The 22,839-nt window shown below is 37.4% G+C and overlaps 3 protein-coding genes across 3 annotated transcripts; 1 reads left to right on the top strand and 2 right to left on the bottom strand.

The window, feature by feature from the left end:
- Positions 1-58: 58 nt before the first annotated feature.
- On the bottom strand, positions 59-11,385 carry LOC138336971 (uncharacterized). The gene is made up of 3 exons (XM_069286620.1): positions 11,222-11,385; positions 6,461-9,455; positions 59-4,484 (listed from the first exon to the last, which is right to left on the bottom strand). The coding sequence occupies exons 2-3, from the start codon at positions 9,384-9,386 to the stop codon at positions 790-792; spliced, it is 6,621 nt and encodes a 2,206-aa protein (XP_069142721.1). The 5' UTR covers positions 9,387-9,455; positions 11,222-11,385; the 3' UTR covers positions 59-789.
- A 96-nt stretch (positions 11,386-11,481) lies between these two features.
- LOC138336080 (uncharacterized) lies at positions 11,482-14,102 on the top strand. The gene is made up of 2 exons (XM_069285373.1): positions 11,482-11,582; positions 12,707-14,102. The coding sequence occupies exon 2, from the start codon at positions 12,726-12,728 to the stop codon at positions 13,887-13,889; it is 1,164 nt and encodes a 387-aa protein (XP_069141474.1). The 5' UTR covers positions 11,482-11,582; positions 12,707-12,725; the 3' UTR covers positions 13,890-14,102.
- Positions 14,103-16,708: 2,606 nt separating this feature from the next.
- LOC138336079 (uncharacterized) lies at positions 16,709-20,905 on the bottom strand. Its single transcript, XM_069285372.1, has one exon. The coding sequence runs from the start codon at positions 20,702-20,704 to the stop codon at positions 18,953-18,955; it is 1,752 nt and encodes a 583-aa protein (XP_069141473.1). The 5' UTR covers positions 20,705-20,905; the 3' UTR covers positions 16,709-18,952.
- Positions 20,906-22,839: the final 1,934 nt, after the last annotated feature.

The raw sequence follows: 22,839 nt of genomic DNA, 5'->3' as shown, positions 1-22,839 counted from the left end.
TAACAAAAGAGATTGCACACTCCACTGTCAAAGATCAAATAAAAAAAAATGGAGAAAAAAAAAAAAAAAAAAAAAAAAAAAATGGAGAAAAAATTGACAACATACAATTAACAATTGGTTTTCTTCATATTGGACCTCAATTTCACCAATAAACCATTTAACAATGTTAAGATCACACAAAGATTTTCCCTGTCACATGAACATTGATACGCCTGACTCACAGATCTAGTCCTGGTGGGTTCATATATTAATGCATTGTAATAATGTAACAGTGACAATTCACCAGGACACTACCTGTTGGCGTTATACACCATATGTGTAATAAGTTTAAGCATGTGAGGTGGAGCATCAACATGAAAATAGTAAAATGGGATTTATAGCGACAACAAAGCTCAGTGCTTTGAGAAAATATTGAGCTCTAGATGAGCTTAAATGATTTATCTTAACCTCAGTGATATTTCTTACTTTAAAATCATTGACCTCTGATCATGAGCTTAAGATATATTTTGATAGTCCTCAGAAGTATTTCAACACGACAACAAATGAATCTATAAATGTCACAAGACCTTAACCTTGGACATCAATACAGTTACTGGACGTTTCCATGTAAATCTCAAATAAATCTGAATCCTGGTGTGTACAGAAAGACAACAACATAGCTGTTAACGAGTAAGTATGCCAGCAGGTCAACAAACAGCAGGTGCTTGTCCCATGGACAGTTACCATCATGGTTTTGAGGATCTGAACAAGAGCTGGCTATACATCACAGACACATATACACACAAAACATCACTCGAAAGTGTAGCGATTCATCATATTATACAACAATGGGTTCCTGTAAGGGTCCTGAATCTGATTGTCTGGGGCCGCTGCAGCCCCAGTATTGGGACGAGGCACAAAGTCCCGTTCTTGTGTGACCCCTGACCCTGTAGGATGCGTTAGTTTTGCGGAGGCAGCTGCAGCAGCAGCATATTGCTTATCGTTCATCGAATTCACAAAACTATAGGGACTGTTCTGGTAAAATCCTCGTGGCGGATAGTCACGGTCAAACATGGTATGCTGTGGAGCCACACCATGGGGTAGGAACGGACTGTTAGTACTGTCCCCCATGTGTTGCGGGTGATAAATGGGCTCACGATTGTACATGTACTTGTCCAAGTTAAATGATGTGTTCATGTTAATACTACTGAACATTTCCGACGTTGATGTTTGAGGGAACGCACGCGGGAAATCTGTAATACCTGAGGCGGTTCGACGATACTGCTCCTCTAATGTCTTTTGGGTTGTGCCACACTGTGTACGAGTGTATTCTTGAAGAGAAGGTGCAGTGGGATAACCATGACTACCGAAATAACCGAAATCAAATCTCTCCATGGGAAACGTTTCATGTGGTATCTCTGGACGAGTCGTAGATTGAGTTAATCCTGGAAACATGTTTCTTTCCGCAACGCTTCGTCGAGAGTGGTCAAACATGAGGTAGTTATCCTTGGAGAAAAGTGGAGAGGATGTGGAGTTTGCGGGGCGGTCCCGCTGAAGATAGGGTGTCTGGGACCAGTGAGCAGGCCGTACTTCCTGACCCGCAACACCAGCCCATGAGTTAAAAGGATTCCGTGCCATTGTTTGTGCTGTCGGGCCAGGGAACATGTCCTCACGCGGAGGCACTGTTGTAGGGCGCCGTAGCAATGATGAGGCTGAGTTTGAATGTGACGCAAGGGCAGAGTCAGCCATGCGATGAAGGTTCTGTAATGCATTTGGATCACTTTGGGCAAGGAAAGGAGTAGTCATCCTCTGTCGCTGCAGCAGAGCATCGTTCTCTGTGAAGCGCATGAAGGATGAGGAGGTGGAAGTGGTGGATGTACTGGCAGTCACAGGCGGGAAGATATTCTCCGTCTGTCTAATAACGGGGGTTTCCCGGGTGGAAGGGGTGGGAGTTTGGGTCGGGATGTATGAGGTGATTGCACTCAAACTATCATACACATTGTCTGGGATTCTCTCTGATGGACGTAGTGGGCTCACACTGCGACTAGGTTGGTAATGGTTCTCATGCTGCCTATCACACTCCAGAATCTCCATCCGCTTGTTGGACATGTCCGTTCCCTGAACAGGTTGAGATGGGATCTCCTCTGAGGGAATCTCTGGAGTTGTTGTCAGATTAAGGGGAGGTGCTGTAGCACTAAGGTTAAGGGGAGGTAAGTCTTTATCCTGGGGAGTAGGGGGAATGTCTATGGCTCTATCAGCGGTTGTGTCTAACCTATCTAGACGAGACACTTCATCCTCTGACCGTGTTGTGGAGTCAAATTGTTGTAGGTACTGACCAAGATATTCTTTGTCCACTTCTGGCATCGTAGACTCGGATTGTGAGCCTCCAAAGTCTCCAGTGGTAGGAGCCGCGACAACTGACGGGGCTACACCATCTGCCAGTGGTGCCTGTTTAGACAGATCATCAGGCTCAGTCTTGGATATGCCGACTGTCAAAGCATTAAGAGGATCACAATCTCGCTTGACCTCTGATCCGCTGTCAGGCTGTGACTCTGAGCGTCTGTAGGGCTGTGATAACGGCTGTGAAATATTATCGCCGAAATCGCTTTCGAGACGTGGCTCTCCACCTGAATGACTCTGCACACTGTGGATGTTCTCACTGTTTGCTACAGACTTTGGCGGTGTGGACTCAAAGTCTCTTCCTGGAGTGTCAATGTCCTCTGGACCCGATTCGATATCTGCTTCATCACTATCTACCACAGGGGGAGGTCGAGGGGCTGGAGGAGGCTTGAGTTCCTCCTCAAAGTCTGTGTCTATACCACTACTCATTCTGTCACTTTCCTCATCCACCTTACTCTGTATATCAGACAGAGGCTCTGTAACAGCAACAGCTGGATCTGTTACCGTCTCAGTAACTATCTCCTCTTCCTCTTTTGATGATTTCTCTGTAGCTGTCACATCCAAAGCATTTTCTTCCACATCCTCCTCTGGTTTTTCATCCGATTCCTCAACTGCTGGAAGGGATTCCTCATCAGCTTCCTTTGGTGGTGGTTGTTCTTGTTTATCGGATTCTGACAACATGCTATGTTCCTCCACATATTTAATTACATCAACAAAAGCTGGATCTCCCAAGTCTTCTTCCCTTCCAATGTCCTCGACCTCTTTACTATTATCTTTATATGATAGATCAAAACTGGTTTTCTCCTTTTCTTCTTCTTCATCATCATCCTCTCGATATTCATCAGTTTCATCCAGATCCTCAGCCACCTCGGGTTCCTTTTTCTTTTTCTTTGCCTTTGGCTTTTTCCTGCCACCTGGGCCCTTTTTGGATGCTGCAGCTTTTGTACGAGGCGATCGTTTTGGTGCTGGTTTAGTTTCTGCTATTGCTGGAGGTTCATCCTCTGGCTCTACCTTTGCTTTGCGACCCTTTTTCGCTGCTGGTGTTTTCTTTCCTTTTGCAGCTTTGGATGCAGCTGCTTTTGATACTGCTGCTTTTGGTGACTTGGGTGTACTTGATTTTGGTGTTGAAGCTTTTGGTGTAGAGGATTTTGGAGTGGCAGATTTTGGGGAGTTTGTCTTCGTGCCTTTCGGAGAGGTCGCCTTTGGTGGGGTGCCTTTAGAAGCAGCTGCCTTTGGTGATGTGCCCTTTGGAATAGACTTTTTCTTGCCCTTGCCCTTTCCCTTTGGTTTGGGCTTAACTACTTCAGTAACAGTCTCAGACATATCATCAGCTACATCAGCTGGACCAATTACCTCTTCAGTTTCAGCATCATCTTTCACATTAGAATCTTGTATTTCTTCAGTTGATTTTGCAACTTCTTCCTCAACCTTTTCATTCTCCTTTACTACCTTCGCTTTCTTTTTCTTTTTGACAGCCTTCTTCTTTGTTGTTTCAGGTTTCTTTTGTTCCTCTTTCACATTATCTTGACCAGTAGGCAAGTTATCATCATGAGATTCTTGACTACCTGGCTTCTCCTCATTTTCTTGGTCTGTTGGCACGTCTAATGGAGCATCCTGCTCTGGATCATTGTCCTCCATCACAACTGGTTTCTGGTTTTCACTCTTGTCAACACTGTTAACTCTAAACGACTTCAGGGACTTGTCCTGGAACAATGGCAGCAGTGCATCGCTGTCCATTTCATCATCCGACTTAAACTCGTACAAGTCCATCGGATTCTGAGACCTGTTAATCGGAGACAAAGGCTTTTTGTCTTGTAGCTGGGAGCCATTACTGTCCTGACCACTAGCACTGCTGACCACTGTTGCAGATGCTGGTTTACGAACTCCGTCAATGGCTACAGCATGGTTAGATGCTTCCTTGGAGGGAGGGATGATATTATGGAACTTGCGCAGATGATACTGTAGTGAGCTTTTCTGTCGACATGCAAAGTCACATAAGTCACATTTCACTGGTTTCTCATTTGTATGCTGTCGCATATGTATTTTCAAATTGTCCGCATGTCGAAAAGCTCTGCCACAGATACGACAACCAAACTTCCGTTCACCTGAAATCAAACAAAGAAGATGAATTAATTTCAGTTTAGAATTATTGTAACACTGATTTAGAACATTTGATGTCAAAGCAATGACAATAAATGTATGGACAAATCGAATCTTTTTTATTAAAAAAAAAAAAAACCCATTTTGAAACGAAATATGTATAGTATTCTAAATTGCTGATCGATTGAATTTTCTAACAATGAAATTGATTTCATATTTAATGTTTAAAAATGATTGGCCATATCCACTCAACACAACATTTGTAATTCTATATCAATACCTTTATACCGGCCATGGGGTTACTTATAATCATATTTATGCATGATCACAAATTTAAAGTGACCGTACGTAACCCCATGCAAGTTAAAATATTTTCTCAAAATCTATGGTAAACCTATAGCTATATATAGCTAGCTACCTTTATTTTCCCCAATATTTCATATTTTCCCCAAAATAAATCTTTGGAAAAAAAAATCCCAAAATACCAAAACAGTTGAACCCTAGCTATAATATTATGATCATGACCTTTCACAGAATATAAGTAATAAATTTATTTCAACAAACTTTTGAGTATTACTATATGGATTCACATGTTTTATGAATACTTTATAAGAACCATAGGACTATGACCAGGTACATGTACAACTGTATATATGTTCTGATGGAAAACATCCTTGATAACCAAGTGTTAGAAATATATCATTGATATATGTTACCGAAGATGGATCGAGAGTAAATCCAGTTGAACATTAACCTTATTAATTTTCGATCATTGAAATTTTCACATATTTCACTTTCATTAAATCTTTATGAATATTTACCAACAAAACTCTTGTTACAAGAGCAAATCTTAACATGTATAAGTTATTAGACACAGCGCCAAAATTATGATTAGCACATGTACATATATATATGTACATCACTTACAGTTAATGTTTGAAAGCTGACTTTTGTAAGCTCTTTTAACACAATGAGGGATAAGATGTGGGATCAACACAGATTGGAAATTTTGATCCTTTGAGACCATCCCTTGTCCCAGGGCTCTGTTAAACCATATAATGCTGGCCATGGTTTTTCAAATAGTCACAATGCTGACATGGATATCACAGGTCTGTCTGCGGATAATCACAGTACAGTAGCTAGCTACTCTGTTATCTCCCGATAACCCACAGGAATATGCCAGATTGACCACAGACAGCATGGATCATTACGGGTTCTGTAGGTGACTGTCAGATTCATATTTCAGATTGACAGTCTGTGTTGATCCAGCACCTGATCCGTGAATGTGTGAAAAGGGCTTTACCTATACCCAGTAATTAACTATAAATCAAATTTGCTCAAAGTCTTTCCATGGTTCTTCCAGTCAACAATGTTTGACTGTAGAAACAAAGTTACATATTGAAGATTAGATGGGAATTCTAATATAACTTAATCTATACTAGCTGTGTATGAGCATTCTCAATTTCCAGAGGTAACGATCACTTACGATCTCTAAAAAAGGATCATAGACCATAACCCCTTCAAAATCAAGGATGTTGTATACATACGAGATGATTAATAGAATAATTTACCCCCTTGAGGGCGAAACAAGTGAATTTCAACCCATGGCCAAAATTCTTATGCTGTCAAACATGTACACCAGACTTGTTGAGTGTATATAACTGTTTCCATTTTTGGTTTTTCATATTGATCGGACATTCAGTCTGGTGATATGACCAAATCAGACCGACGAAAGTTTTTACCGAAATGTACATGTCCATCGGTCCGTCGTAATTTGGCACATATATACATACTAAGAATCTTATCCAGAGGGTTGACACCACCTAGCTCAGCTGTCTTCTATTCCTTTGAATAAGGTGTTCTATACATTTCAATTTCAAATACTGACCCAGAAACTTGAAACCTGATTTAAAGAATGTGATATTCTATAAGCTATATCTGAATTAATAGTATGTATAATACACACTATATATATACAAACCTGTATGTGTGATGAGATGACGCTCTAAGTGACTCCTTTTGAAGAATGCAAAAGTACATGCTTCCTGACTACACATGAATTTCTTGTCAGCAATTTGATGGAATTCTTCTTGATGATTTTTTAAATGTTTCTTGGATCGGAAATCCTTTGTACAATCATTAATATTGCACTTAAATGGGCGAGAAGGGTCATGTATTACCTTGTGGCCTCGTAGGGCAGTGTTTGTTTTGAATCGTTTGTCACAATTTGGGCACTTAAAAGGCCGTTCCTCTGAATGCCATTTCAAATGTCTTCGCATACTGTCTTCTGTGTAAAACATTTTCTCACAGTCTGGATGCACACAACGCACATGCTTGACCTTTTCTCCGTGGATATTAGCCATATGTTTTTTAAGGTTGGCTTTGTAGTTCGATTCATAGCTGCACTTTTCACAATGGAAGCGTTTAGGTGCATCTGGATTATGGCGTATGATATGGGATTTAAGAGATGATTCATATTTGAATTCTTTGCTGCAGTGAGTACAAATGAAAGGGACCGGCCCCGCGCATTCCTCCATGTGTTTTTCCAAAGTTACTTCCGTACATTTCACGTAACGACTACACTTTCGACACAACTTAAAGTCTGTTCTGTCTTTGTGCTCCCTGTGACAGTGGTCCTTGAGGCTATCGTGAGTGTCAGAAATGAATGTGCATCGCAAACACACATATATACCGTGAGTCCTCATATGGCGAGCAAGCATGGCCCGTTTCGGTGTCGCATATGAACAATGCTGACATTTATACTGAGCCTCTCCGGCAGTGCCTGTTTCTATCTTTTTTATCTCTTGGTTTTGTAATAACATTGTAGTTTTCACATCCTTGATGTCCTCCCCATTTTCAGCAGGTCCATTAGTCTTATCACCAGACTCTATTCCACTTGAGCTGGCCCGGGTCGGTGACATAGGTCCCTCCCCCTTGAGGATACTAACCACACACTTACGAAGATGACGGGTATTTGCACCCTTACTGTGCGATACATGACCACAGTGTTGACATGTTATCACCACAGGGGGTCGCTTTACAACTGGAATAGCTGGCAGCTGAGAATTACCGTCTGCCTTTTCAGTCTCTTCATTTTCCTCTTTCGCTTCTTTAGCAGAATCTTCCACTTTTTCTAGACTTTCTTCCTTTATATCAACGTCCTTCTTTTCATCACTCACACTTTCTTGATTTTTAATCTCCTGATTTTTAACTGTGTTCTTTTTCTTTTTGGGCGTTTTCTTTTTCACTTCTGACGGATTCACATCTGGTTTATCACAAGCTTCCTGATTTGTCTCTTTCTTAACTTCAGAACTACTACCCTCTTCATCTTTCACATCAGTGAAGGTTTTTAATTCTCCCGCTGGAGTTACTTTTGTCTTTTTTGCTACTTTCTTTTTCTTTTTAACATCAGGTGTGTCAACTTTTTTGTTGACAATTGTGTTTGATTTAGTATCCACTGACTCTCTGTTCTCTGAACTATTTGGTTCAATGCCATCAGGATCGGTGGCAAGAACTTTACTCTCCTGACTTGTTTTATCTAAACCGTTATTGACATTGTTCACTCCATTAGCTATGTCCATTGGAGGAATATTTTCATTCACAGCTGTCTTTGGAGATTTAGCGGCAGCTTTCTTTTTAGGTTTCTTCACTTTTTTCTGAACAGTTTCTGGTTTTGTCTCAGCATCTTCAACTACACTACTATCCATTGCAGTATCTTTTTCCCCTATTGTACCTTCATCCGATTTCGTTTGTTCTTCAGGTTTTTTCTTTCGTTTTTTCTTTACTGGTTTTTTTACTATGACTTCTTCAGGTGAAGCAGCTGCCATAACTTCCTCTTCCTCCTCAATTTCATCATCCTCAAATGGCAGCTTTCGCTTTCTGATGGGAGACTTTTTAGAGCCGGGTGATTTGCTGATGTTATCTTTCTTTTTTCCAGATTCTGAATCCTCCTTTATTGGCCAATCATCTTCCTCCTCACTATGGTACTTTCGGTTCCTCTTGGGAGTCCGTTTAGACACCCTTGGTGAGGATGCATCAGACCTACTAGAAGTGTCCAAGTCATCTTTTTCAGTTACATTTAAATCTTCGATAACATTTTCAATATCAGCTACTTTTTCTTTTGATTTTGATGTCTTTTTCTCCGTTTTTTTGGAAGGCAATGATTTGTTGGATTTCTTTTTCTTTGGTGGGGAAGGATCATGTGTGATAAGTTCTGTTACATCGATATCCTCTTTGAGTTCATCTGTACCATTTAATTCACTGTGCACTGCATCTTTCAATTCACTATGAATCAAGTCTTTAGCTTTAGGTGTTTTGGGTGATGATTTCTTTTTGGTTGCCTTTACAGATTTCTTTGTGTCAGAGTTCTCAGACTGTTTAGGCTTTGGTTTGGTTGTTTTTCTCTTCTTTGTAGCAGTGTTATTGCTATGAGGACTTGAAACTTCTATGTCAGTTTTTTCACTAATTACATTGTTCATCACTTGATCTAAGATTTCAGACCTGCATTCGGGAGGTGATGGTAGCGAGAGCACAGATTTTTCCACGGACTCAGTCTCGATTTCATTGCCACATGGGTTATCGTCACTAATGGGACTTACACCCTCACCAAGGCCATTATCAAGATCTTTGCATTGCACATTTTCTGCTTCATCCTTCTCCGTTCCTGGAGTTAGCTCCTCTTGAATAGTACAGGTGGCGCTATCTTCACTGCTCTTTGGACTGCTGACATCATCACAGTGGTGATTAGTCCCTGAAGGATCTGTATCATTGTTGCTACTACCGTCTGGAATAACATTATTTTTCTGGTGATAACTTGCTGCTATGCGGTTCACATAGTCAGGATTGACAATCCCAGGCTCCCGGACGCGGGGCTTATCTATCCGCTTTGGCTCCTTGTATGTCCTCATTCTTGATTCATGCTGAGTGGAAATATGTTATCCCATACTGTGATAGGTCAAGACTGGATACATCACCATCTGAAAATACATGAGAATATATAGAACACACTCAATTAGAACATTGTAACATAAAATTCATATTGTAGTTGTGTGTATTTTCTAGCAACAATATTTAAATTGCAGGGCCCAAAAGATACCAGTATATAGGATCTTAAATGAGTATTCATTTCATGTGAGATTTTATGAAATGACTAAACAAGTTTCATTATAAGAGTATTGGCAAGCAAACATTAAAACTTTCAATATGAGTTTCACAAAATATCATATAAATGAACACAAATTTAAAATACTTTTTATCACATATATGCATAACTATAGTTACTGTACAACAACCTACATTTCAAAGAATTTCCTGTCAAAATAAATGGGAGAAATCTAGGGGATGCTGTCATTTTGTCCTGCTGTCCTCGAAATACTTATTTTTCCCGACATCATTTTCTTGTTTCTAGCTTCTAATATAGCTAACCATAAATGAATTTTGATCATACAATTTTTCCACAGGGCATTGCAATAAATGTTTCCAATTATATCAAAATAAGTTCATAGAATCCATCTTTGAACAAAAATTTAGTCAATTTCAAAAAGTTATAAAACATATTTGAACAAGCGAAAAATTACACATGTGGGAGGCATTTGGACGACAGTTCACTTTTTCTAATACCACTTGTCGCAACGTTAACATTTTATATTAACATTAAATATATTTTTCTAAACATTGAAAATGTGTTATTTCAAAAATTATTATGGAAATAAAAGAGAAAATAAACTAATCACAATTACACAAATATTGTTCCATATAATAATTAACTATTTGATATGTTCATTTATTTCAATTTCCTATACCCTAGTTTGAAAACTTAATTATTTTGAGTGTCAAGCCATTATTTTATTAAACGAAAAACACCATTAATATTAACTGAAATTTCATGTTTAGTATAGAAAGCATTGTTTGTGTATGATGGCATGATATGGGTTTCAATTCAAAGACCTAACATATATAATATATATACATATATTCTATTTTATTTACGTTCCATAAAAAAATATATAAAGCACTCATATCAAATCTGATTCAGGATGACATATAGTACATATAACTTAATTAAACATGTAGATTTATTTAGTGAAACTATAGTATATCAATGATGGACAAGGAAGCCATTGAAGTGTTATAGCAATATTGATGTTTTCAATATAATTCAATGTCTTTCAATATATTGAGCATAACATTTATTGTTGTTGGTTATAAATTATAAAAATAAAATTATACACTACTTCTGGATATTAACTTTCTATTTCTATTGATATATCATACAATGTATGATGTCATTGCATTTTTTTCATATTATTCATTAAGTAAATTGTATTTTAATGTACTATAAATACAAATCCCGAATTGATTATTATTTTAGCATTTGATATAATGACATGTGTTTCTTAGAAGCATTTATTCATTTAGATCAAACATGTCACAATATAAGACGTTGAGCTCATATTTATCAATTATTTTCAATCTAGACACATGCAGTTGACACTGTTCTATAATCAATTAAATCTAGGGCATCGAGCAGACAGACTCGAATGGATGGCAAATCGTCCATCTTGAGTCATACAAACGGTTAGTAGGTTGTAATATGTCAAAATAACAATATCATTGATGTTACATTAGCGATACTTGCTCAACATTGTATGTTGTTTACTCTAGAAATCACAGTAGCTTGTGTGTATTTCATTGAAGCCAAAGCCAGTGACATTTGATAGCACGAAAAAGCATGTCAATTTACCCATTTTATCCGCCTGGATTAGTTTCCATTCTCATGCATACGTTTCATTAGGGTTTATAGATGATGGTGCTTTTCCTATTTAAGCGTTAGGCTTGCTTAAAATCCGAGGAAAGCAACGGTCTTACATTTAGTCAGGAAATCATATCCATACCATCTCCAAATAGCTAAATATAGCCAAATTGATTCTGGACAGCGGAAACGATTGAAATCGCTTTTGATTGGTTGATATCTGAGAAAAATTCCACCAATAATTTCTGGTGGCAGAACGAGGCTGATGGCGCCAACCTGTGAAGGGAAAGAAAACACCGTATTTTCGTAGGCCATTTGTGCTGAATTCCCAGCCGATCCATTGCATAAAGAGGTATATACTTTATCTTTTATCACAATTTTACTTAAAGATGTAATATGGAAGGCAAACAGCGACGAATGAGTTTGATATTGACGACGTTATTTTAGTCGATTTCCGGGCCTATCTCCGCTTGGTAAACAGCTGTTTATTTCGATATTGTCATCGCCCAAGTTTGTGAACGTGTGATCTGTTGTATGATTGTATCTTATGTATGTTTGACCTTTTTCTGATGGCCAAGATCTACATGTTTGTCCTGATTAATTTCATTTATGGGCTTTATTGTTTAAATACAAACTGAATAGTGTTTATTTACTGTTAGTTTCCTCATGTGATATCCGTGGCTGGGACCCTTTATCAGACAATATAAATTTAGTATACTGCATTGATCATTTAAAACAACCGCATGTTGAAGAAGCTATCCCTTCAATAAAAGAAACGATAAGGAAATCAGTTTAACAAATAAAAAGGGGAATTTTTCAGAAATCAGCAAGATGAACTACAAAGTAAATATTTAAGACCTACATTTATAGGTAGGCTAGTTTATGATTAATTAGTGTTGCTGGACTTGGTTAATCATGATCAATGACCAAGTTTTTTAGATGTAGTCATGCTTTGTCCGTCGTCGTCCGCCGTCAGTAAACTTTCACATTTTGAACTTCTTCTCAAGTTCTTCCAGTGCAATTTGGCTGAAACTTGTCTGAAATGCTCCTAACATGGTCCCGACCAAGTGTTGTTATTTTTCGGGTCGATCTGAAATCCAAGATGGCCGTCACAGCTGCCATCTTGAAAACACATTTTAAACTTCTTCTCAAGTTCTACCAGTGTGATTTAGGCCTAGCTAAAACTTGCATGAAGTGATCCTGACATGGTCCCGACAAATGGTTTTCATTTTTTGGGTCAATCCGAAATCCGATATGGCCAACAGGCCAGTCCAGCCCTGTGGCAGGTAGAGCCTTTGTCTAATATTCAGGTCTTTAGATTTCATCAAGATCTTTTGTATATTTTGAGGGTTTGCAAATCTATACTATAGCTAGTCTGTACGTGTTGGGGGGGAAAAACAAGAAACTGGTTGTGTATATTAGGGTGCATGATTATGAGCTAACTTTGATTTTTTGTTTCTTTTCATGTTGTTTCAGATAAGAAGCACTTAGCACAATGTTAGGATTAACGTCAATTCTGCATGGAGAGGAGTCCTCTGATACTGGACCACTTCTAACCGAGATCAAACAGGAAGCACCTTATGACAGTGGCTATCTTTCCCCTGGTCCATTAGTACAGAGATCTGCTGTTCCATCGGGACAGATGGCACTACTTTCACAAACACAGACAAGTCCGGTCAAGCAAATGATGTCACATGTAGACAATCTACAAAAACCACCAGTGTACGAAGATGTTGGAATCTCTGAAGAATGGGAAAAGGACTTCTTTGCTAATTTTGAAGAAAATCTATTTAGTTTGGATCTTGACGACCAAGTGTTAGATGACATTCTGAAGTCACCAAAAGGCAAGGTGGCTTTGAAAGAAATTATTAACTCTCCGAAAGGAAAGAGTATAATGAACTCGCCGAAGGGAAAAAAATTGAAAGAGAGGATGAGGTTGTTTGATACACATCCAGGTCAGGAACAATATACATCTATAGTGGAACACAATCAAGGGATTCTTTGTCCAACAGATACAAACAAGCCTGGAATCACTCCTATGAAACCTGATGCTCAGCGAGCCTTGAAAATGTCCAAGAGAAAATTAAGTATGGGAACAATCAACCAGCCGTTAAAGACGTCTGTTTCCAAATCTCTTCCAACTCTCGCACCTGCTCCCAAAGAAAATACTCAACCTGTTGTCTGGCCTTCACAGGAGCGACTGAAATTTGCCCGCAGTAATTTCAAAGACATTTTGAAGAAGGCCGTACAACAAGCAGAAAATGCGGAAGCTGCATATAGAGCTCAGCAAAAAAGGACGCATTCATCAACATCTGCCACAGCAAAGACAGGTAGACGTCAGAAAGCAAAGGCTGATAAATACCCTCAAATATCAAAGGCGTTGTCGCGCCCCAGCCTTGTAAATGATGAAGATGATCAACAACCAACACGCAAGTCTGAGAGGATGTCTGCAGGGATGCTGTTGTCAGGATGTAATCTACAGGATTACTGTTACAACCCTGAGGAGGAGGATGACGACGATGAAGATTGGTGCGGAGACTTGCCATTCACAGGCTTCAAACAGGCCACAAAGAGAAGGAAAAAGCCGGTCACTGGTCAAACTAAGCGACGGAAAGGTTCAAATTCACAGAACACAATGAGATATGGAAAATTATATTAGTCTATGTTATTTTGTGATATACATTATCATCATTTTTGTAAAGAAGACAAAGGTTTTGTACTAAATGTGATTGTGATAGGTGGTGATTTTTTATGGTTATTTCATGAGTAGAAATTAAATGTATGTTTTGTACTGGTCATAATTCAGAAAAATAGACACTGTCACCCATGTATTTGGAAGTTAAAACAAATTACCTATACTATATATCCAACGCATACTGTTATAGAATATATAGTAAGATGTATAGGATATATGTAACAATTTCCAAAGCCTATTTTTGCTGAGCACTATGTAATTATTTAGTCGTATGTTTGTATGTAAATGTAAGTATTGAAGAATAATGTGCAATAAACTTCATGAATTGAATTATGCTACAAGTTAGATTCCAATGTTACTTGAAGTGTGTAACAAACTCTGTAGTGATTGTTGTTTTCTTTTTTAATAAATAAAAAATATTATATAATTTGTAGATATTAAAGATTTTGATTTTGGTAATTCGTACAAAGACACACAAGATGGGTACCTGGATAGCTCTGTGTGGTAATTTGCTTTAAGCATTGTTCTAAATGTTTGCAAAATGAAATAAGAGTTATATATTCTGTACCAAGGTAATCAGTCTGTTGAATAGTTACTTCCCTTTGTTTCACTGATGGAGTGAATAGAAGTATAAAAGGGAAGTAACTCTGATAGATCAGAATGCAGGGTTGTGTCTTTAATGTTTGCTGGATCTATATCACATGTGATTAGTAGACTCTTGTGAAGTGTTTATGTTCATTTCTGTCTATCTAGATGTCATATGTTTAGGGCTTAGAAAAACAAAGAAAAATGAATTAGTAGTTAATTATAAGATTAGATGAAAGGACTGGAAAGTTTTAAAACATAGAAATTATATTTCCATCTTAAGTTCCGTAAGTAGTGTCAATGTCTTTTTATGCATTGTCATTAAAAAAACACATGGAAAGGGCTATGTATGGTTTTTGTTGTTTTTGGTCCTCAAGTCCCATCAAATTTTCAAACAATAGCCTGTTAGCTATTATTAAATGACTAATTTCTTGAATTTCAATTATCCAGTTCATCCCTGATAAAATTGTCCTGATTGCCAGTTATCAATGCAGCTGTAATTGCTATGGTAACCATTCCAATATCATCCAGACTTATCTTTGAACAAACTTTGTATGTCTCCAAAAATGTATCCTAAGTGCCTACATATCGGCCAAATTAAAAAAAATTCAAGTTTTTTTAAATAGGCAAAAATGACCAAATTTGTCTTCTTATTTACACATTTTTAATGTTAACCATAGCTATGAAAGCTGCAACTTCGAAAACTACCATTATAATTGAATTGGGGATATGCCCAATATTTCAAATACAAGAACTCAATTTTTTAACACTTAACAAAATTGATGGCATTTAAGGTCAAGAAAGGCCTAAACCATATATAGCCCTTTACTGAGTAGAGGTGATTTCAATACATTTAAGGACAAGTTAATGAAATAGGTTCTTTGTTATTCTAACCTGTTGTGAAGATATAATGACAATGTCCACAATTTGTATGAAAAAAATGTTCAGTTGTACTGTTTGTATGATTGTCCTTTGGATATGTATCGGTGTTCTTGTTAAAAGCTGGTTGCCGGCAAAAAAAAAGCTGTCTATTTCCTTGTTTACAGATGGCTATTTTTGTCAGAAATAAATATTGGCTATCACGGGGGCCTGCGACCCCCAACCACCTATTATTAATTTTCAACCATCTATTAAAAAACTTAGCGAGAACCCTGTGTATCATCCATGATTATACATGATGTAGTTATATTATCCACAACAAATGTTGGTATAAAAGAATTGGAAAAAAGTTTTTGTAAATGTCCTACCAACAATATTTTTAGATGAAAAAACCAAAAATATTCTCAATAATAGTTCTCAAGTATTGATGCTTGTATGCAAGTCCTGATGATGATGAGTAGTGTACTAGATTTTTATTTACCTGAATATTTCTGTATTATTTGTGTTTATCTATAATATCCACATATACATAGATTTAGATTTCATAGGATGACCGATGTCATGACCCTGGCTGTTAATAGGACGTAAAAATAAACAACCCAAATGTCATTTTCCATTTATGTTCATTTATAATTCAATATCAATGAATTATCATTAATAACCATCAGGCTAAAGTGAAAATCTGTACCAGGTAATATGATTTATTTTAGTCATAAAATGTAATTACCAATTATTTGTCAAGATCAATGAATATTTATACACTATATTGTAGTTTAATCACTCTCTGATTTATCATTGGCCAAGATCAGCCGATCTGCAGATAAGTACATGTATTACAATTCGATGTTAATAAATTCGAGCATTACAAATTTGAAAAAAAATGTAGGTAAGCAATACTCTCATCTTAGTTGTTGTATTATTCCCCCTGTTACTGCCGACATTTGTCTTTGTAATATAATCTGTATTTGCATATTACAGAGTTATCTGCCCTTGCGGGTAGGTATTGATTGTGACGTCATGTCTTTGCAAGCTCTTAACATCATACTTTTTGGAAAAACTGACGTAAATTGCACTCTCAAAATAATCATGTCACAATGAATATCTACCCACCAGGAAGCTAACAGTGTAATATAGAAAGTCGTGTAATGCTTCCTCCATACATTGGGATGCCCCCATTGTCAAAAAGCAATAAGGAAATCATTGAATGTAATATTTCTAACTCTCTTTAAACAAATCATGCTTAAATACTATGAAATGCATTGTAGATTGAAAGACAAAATGACAAAAATATTTAATTTTATGAAAATATTTTGCTTTGATTTATAGATGGGTTTTATAGCTTTTAAAAGTTTGGGGAAATTTAAATTGTAAATATTGTATTAAAGGGAGATAACTGAAAAATATATAAACAATTGTACACTATGTAGTCGGAAATAATTCATATAAAGGGACACTAAAGCAACTTATGCTGATATGAAATATTATATACCATATTAACGTTACTTATCTAGTAAATATGTAGAATAAACTTTATGAAGATTAACAATGCACATATTACAAGTCATCTCAATGGATTCTGGCAAAGTCACATAGCTAAACGAGTGTTTGTTGCAAGTATTCGTATATTACAAGTGGCCTATTCAGATACACTGCATGAATCTAATCTTGGCATAAATGGATTCAATTCAATATCAACAGGCTTTCCTTTGATGAAATTTTGTTGGAAATGTATTGACTATTCATTCATTTGTGTAAAATTATCCATCTTTATTATGATTTCAGTACAGTATTGGAGTACCAATTATGTTGTATAATTTATTTAATTAGCCTGTCGACGCCACTATTTACTGTATGAAAAAATATGAATAAATGAAACAGAAAAGCCTATATGGTTGTGTGATATTAATTTGTATACAAATCCAATGTAACCTGTCCAAACCGACAGTTGTTAAGCCAAATAGGTATATATGTAGGCCTATGTCATATTATCCATCCATATGGACTGAAGGCAGTTCAAGAGAGAAAAACTAGGACTACAGCAACTACATATATGTATGTTAAAACTTGATAGTCACACAATGTACCATTATTCGATTATTTTGATGTACATAAACCAAGGTACCAGTAACCTGTAGCATCTGTTGTCGCACAAAGAGCCTTTAGTTTTGCCATGACATAGTCCAGGGATGGATATGACAGCAGTGACAGTAACCCCTGAAATATCAAGGATGAGCTCTTTTGGTTCATATTAATAAAATCATTATTAATAATATTACATTCAAAATATCGTAGATACGTTTCCAAAGCATATGCATCTAAATTTACGTGAAGTTTTTCCTGGGTATCTCTGTACGGTTATGCTTTCTTTCGATTTTGTTGAACTAATAGTTGTGTGCTTAACCAGTGGCAATATTTTGTCTACGTTCTTAACTTTGTCAACAAAGTAAAATCCCTTCTTCGGTATAGTATTTAAAATTCTCTGATTCAATCTGATGTTTTAATTATCAAGTGGTCTATATAATAACGAGAAGTCGGCACCGAGGGTATACCATTGTAGTGTAATTCGATACCTTGAATAATTAGCTACGTCAGTACCCGTCCATAACACCCATGGTAATTGATATGGGATCATATTCTGTAGGTTATTTAGACAATACACGATGGCATAAATTATTGTCATTTAATATAATCATGTTCTATATACAGAATGCGGTAAATGACATTTAAAACGTCAAAGTAAGAAATCCATTTGTAGTTTAAAATACCAATTAGTGTACGAAAACTGGAGTTATCTACGTTTACGACTAACGACAAATTATATATTGACATTTCATGTATGTCATTAAACTAATTTCGTCTCACTTTTGATTTAGTTTTGCGAAAATCTATGAAAAATTCTTTCCGTAGAAGAAATTGTTATAAAAGTTATTCCGAAATGGGTTAAGTTTACATTTACTTCTAATTTTTGTTTTACAAAAAAAAAAACTCAATTAATTGTATACAGTAGATAACAATGGGCTCGTTAGAATATAAGTATAGGAAGATCTCTGCTTTGAATGAAACCAGAAAAAACCGTGATATTCCTATCCGATCTTCATCATCGTTGAGATATGCCACTAAATAGTCTGTTTTTCAGTAATCACAATTTCTGATATTGTTTTTCGATATCGAAATGATCTTGTGAGCATCACGTTTTACCAGCATTAAATATAGATCTGCCCATTACAGTCAGGCAGTCATTTACACAGTTGTCAAAAACTAGCTTATAGTAGTTCCGAACCAGTGTCTTGTTTTGCATGCATCCAAACTAGGAACGAATTACCATGTCGTAACGACAGTTTGCTTTCCACTGTTAGAGCAAACCGTCAACGTCCGTTCCAAAGTGCACAATTCATAAATCCATAATCGGAAAGGTGTATTCATCTCAATCATATATCAGACGTTAGACAAATACGACGCACAGATGTAAAGAACATCACGAATCACAAAAGAAAGTACATGTATAACCCATCACTTTCCCCATCGATACGAACAAGTTAACACTTTCCCGCCAAAACGGACACTTAGGCGGGCTTTGCTGTGCCATTGTCTGGATTGTCTTCTTCAGCTTCCTCGCCGTCATGCGTAGTGGCATATTGGAGTATTTTAACGTCATACGCACTGTTCAAGCGGTGTACACCCCATACCGTCCCTGCGTGCAAGCCCACTGCCACCGTGTGCCATTTGTCCACATCCAAAATGGCGATGAAATCTGCCTTTCCGCTGAGGAGTAGAATAGACTTGTTTGTGTTGTCACCGATCGCGACGTTACCTTTACTATCGTACGCAACGTCGGACGGATTGAAAGGCCGAGTAATGACGTCATTGCCGATGTCGCCCCGGAAGTGATGTAGTTTCCTTAGCTTGCTATCGATTATCACGACGTGACGTTTGTTCTGCCCACCGTCCGCGATCCGATCCTGGTCAACGATGGCAAGGTTACTTGTGATCGGACACTCCGAGATCCTCTTGGGCGATGAAACGCCCGTTCCTGTCATGACGGTCCTGGAAGAACTGATCATCCGACCGTTGCCGGAAAAAATGGCCACCTCCTTGGACATTCCCAGCACGACAAAGCCGAGATGCTGTGAGAGACACATGCATCTTGGAGCCAACTCTGTTTGGAATTTGATGACTGGTAAACCCGTTGGTGGCCACTCGATGATACTTTTATCTGCAGTAGAACATGCCCACAGATTGTTGGTGGTGGGCGATAATGCCACATCACTGAGACGAACCTGGTACTTGACTTCCCTCCTCTTGACGCCTGACTGGTCTAGTAGAGTCAGAGTCTTCTGGTCCTCGAAACACACCCATGCCTCGTCATCCGATGTACAAAAGATGGCGCTTACCTTACAGGGCGAGTGGAACTCGGTCACGACCGTTGGTTCGCCGTGTAGACGGTACATTCGAGGGGTTTCAACTTCGATGGTATCTTCTTCTTGTAGTTTCAACGGCTTCTTCACGAAGGACAGACCACTTGAACGACCGTGTTCGGAAACTGATGGGAGTTTGTGTACAGACGGCTGACTTTTTGAAAATCGTCCAAGCGGGTGTTTTGTCTTCTGTTTCTTTGGAACCTTTATTTGGGGTGGAATTTCTGGTTCATTATTACTGGTGCCAATCGTTTCGAGAGATCCAAGAGCTTGTTCCAGAAAATTCCTTGGAGATTTATTCGGCAAAAAGTTGCTAACATGCAAGTTTGGACTTGGAGGTAGAGGGTTGTTTGAGAAGACATCCACGTCTGCATCATATATCTGTATATCAGACGCTTTCTGCATCATCTTCTTTTGGTCTTGCAGCTGTTTATTGAGAACATCATGTCTCGTCTGCAACTCTTTTTTATACGTCGTGATCAGTTTGGCATTCTTGTCCTCGATCTGTTTACACTGAGCAACATATGTTTGTACAAGGATATCAACCTCTGTCTTGAGTCTTTCGCCCTGCTCTTTGGCTTGTGTGGCCAGATCCTTGAAGCGACTGGCGTTCCTTTTGAGTTCCTCTTCCGCAGTTGCTATGTCCTTTTTCAACTGGAGAAGTTGTATGTTCCCAGTTGTGTTGATGTATGCTTGCAGTTCTTCTCGCTTTTCAGGGACAATATTACCTAATTCATCAATAGTGTGGCTCTGATGAACGGATGTGACGCAACGCGCGCATATCAAGTCCGCGCACGTGATACAGAATAGTGTCAATTCCTTTCCTTGATGGTGTGGGCATGTTGTTTGACCTTTTGTCCTCTGTGGGGACGATGACTGGCCTTGCCCTTTGGTTGCCATATTTTCGCACTAATTTCCAAGCAATTACATTTTGAACGCCAATATATACTGTAGTGTGTTCGGCTGAAAGCGCCGTTGTCGACTGCCGAAGTTTATGAAATACCAAGATACAAATGCTTTAAAGACAAAGAAATATTGTGTTTCATATATTTATAAACGTTATTGTTACGATTTTAAATTCGATACCCGAGTACTTCTCAACCTCGTCTTCAAACAAACTATGATACTCGGACTTTAAGACAATATCTGGCAATGTCACGGGGGTATCAGATGACCAACTAGTTATTTTATAATCAAAGGGACGGACCATGTAATATCACGGTAATCAGCACAGAATACCGTTTGATTGGATCATTCCAAATTAATTGAACAACAATATTAAGTAGTAGTGGATAAGTACAGCAATGTTTTTGGGTTGATAAAATCATTGAGATACACGTAATGCCACCAAAATAGCACAGAGACTGGTATTTGTTGTCCGAGTCGGTTCCATTTGACCGGACTGACACCATTCGATAGGGTCCAAACTTATTTCAAACAATGTGAAATCTATTTTGGAAATACCATCATTACATAGCGCGGGTTGCATATACTAGTAATGAGTAGATAGTTTAAACTAATGTTTTCATAATCTGCACCAAATAAAAATTACGATACATGAGTACACTTTGTATATCGTGCACTATTGCGGTAATTTCTCAAAAGGGAATTTTCGTTAAAATTGCGATTATCAAGATAAGTTCGTTTACAGTTTTTTTTAACCTTAATTGTAATACAATTAAATCTTTAATTCCTTTTCGTCAAATTTGCGATTCATTAATATACAGTAAAGATGCTCCACCGCCGACAGAGCATAAATGATATTCATCACTTGAACAATAATTGGTGTTTAATCGTGTATATATATGTCTAATTAACACAAAAAATAACATAAATTAATTTATTTTGCCTTTGGTGCATGCGCAATCAGCACTTCATTCCATATAGGATATAGTGACACGGATTTTTTTCGGGATGCAATTAATTGTTTTTTTGTAACTTCAACTTTAAGTAAAATTAGAAGCTCAAACTTTCCAATGGTGTTAATGGTGTAAAATAAGTAACTTTTGTAACTGAAAAAAATACTAAATCGTCTGCTCCTGTTTTTGATAGTGAAAAAATACCATTTGTCAGCGGTGGAGCATCTTTAATATACAGTATAAGGCTCCAGTTCATCGCTTATAGTTGTAAAAATTCGATCAGTAAAATAGTAAGAAGATTACTTGTGTGATTAATTGATTAATTCTAACAAAATGTGTTTCCTTACGTGAACTTTGTATGATCAATAAGTTTTTTGTTTTGTTTTGGCACAGCTGCTCAGTGTGTAGTGATCTATAATTACCATGCATATTTTGTATCCCATTACCGATGCAGGGATATCATAGGCATACATGTACGTGTACACCTATTTTTTTTATTGATGTCCTTATACATTAAATAGCCTATCAGCCGACATTTTCCAGTGGTTTATGGTAACGTTTCCAGAAGTGGAACATGGCCTTTCCTTATAATCCAATAAGGAGCCATTTTAATTTGGGTGTCCAATATGACTATGAAATACCTTGACCAAGGTCATTAGAGACAGATTATTTGCTGAATGTAAGGACCAGTGAGTGGGTATCGTTCACCTACTTCAGTGGTAAATTTAATTGATCGTGAAAAGAATTTATTCAATAATACCTCTGTGCCAATGAAGAACAGAGCTGCTTATTTCTTTTATCAAGTTAAATGGTCTCATTTACACCAGATTTAGACGTTCCTTACTTGCATCAAGTTTAGATGTCCCTTACTTATGTCAAGATTTTCCTAACTTACACCAAGTTTAGATGTCCCTCACTTATATCAAGTTTAGATGTTCCTCACTTATATCAAGTTTAGATGTTCCTCACATACATCAAGTTTAGATGTTCCTCACTTATATCAAGTTTAGATGTTCCTCACTTATATCAAGTTTAGATGTTCCTCACATACATCAAGTTTAGATGTTCCTCACTTATATCAAGTTTAGATGTTCATCACATACATAAGTTTAGATGTTCATCACTTATATCAAGTTTAGATGTTCCTCACATATATCAAGTTTAGATGTTCCTCAC

Source organism: Argopecten irradians, chromosome 12 (assembly GCF_041381155.1).
Source record: "Argopecten irradians isolate NY chromosome 12, Ai_NY, whole genome shotgun sequence".
Taxonomy (NCBI): Eukaryota; Metazoa; Mollusca; class Bivalvia; order Pectinida; family Pectinidae; genus Argopecten; species Argopecten irradians.
This window is presented reverse-complemented; position numbering and strand designations above follow the sequence as displayed.

Excerpts from the sequence above, each read along its gene's own strand:
- LOC138336971 (XM_069286620.1), bottom strand. The coding sequence starts at position 9,386 with ATGAGGACATACAAGGAGCCAAAGCGGATAGATAAGCCCCGCGTCCGG. Across the intron at positions 4,485-6,460 it reads TCATCTCATCACACATACAG|GTGAACGGAAGTTTGGTTGT; the intron begins GTTTGTATATAT and ends GTTTGATTTCAG.
- LOC138336079 (XM_069285372.1), bottom strand. The coding sequence starts at position 20,704 with ATGGCAACCAAAGGGCAAGGCCAGTCATCGTCCCCACAGAGGACAAAA.
- LOC138336080 (XM_069285373.1), top strand. The coding sequence starts at position 12,726 with ATGTTAGGATTAACGTCAATTCTGCATGGAGAGGAGTCCTCTGATACT.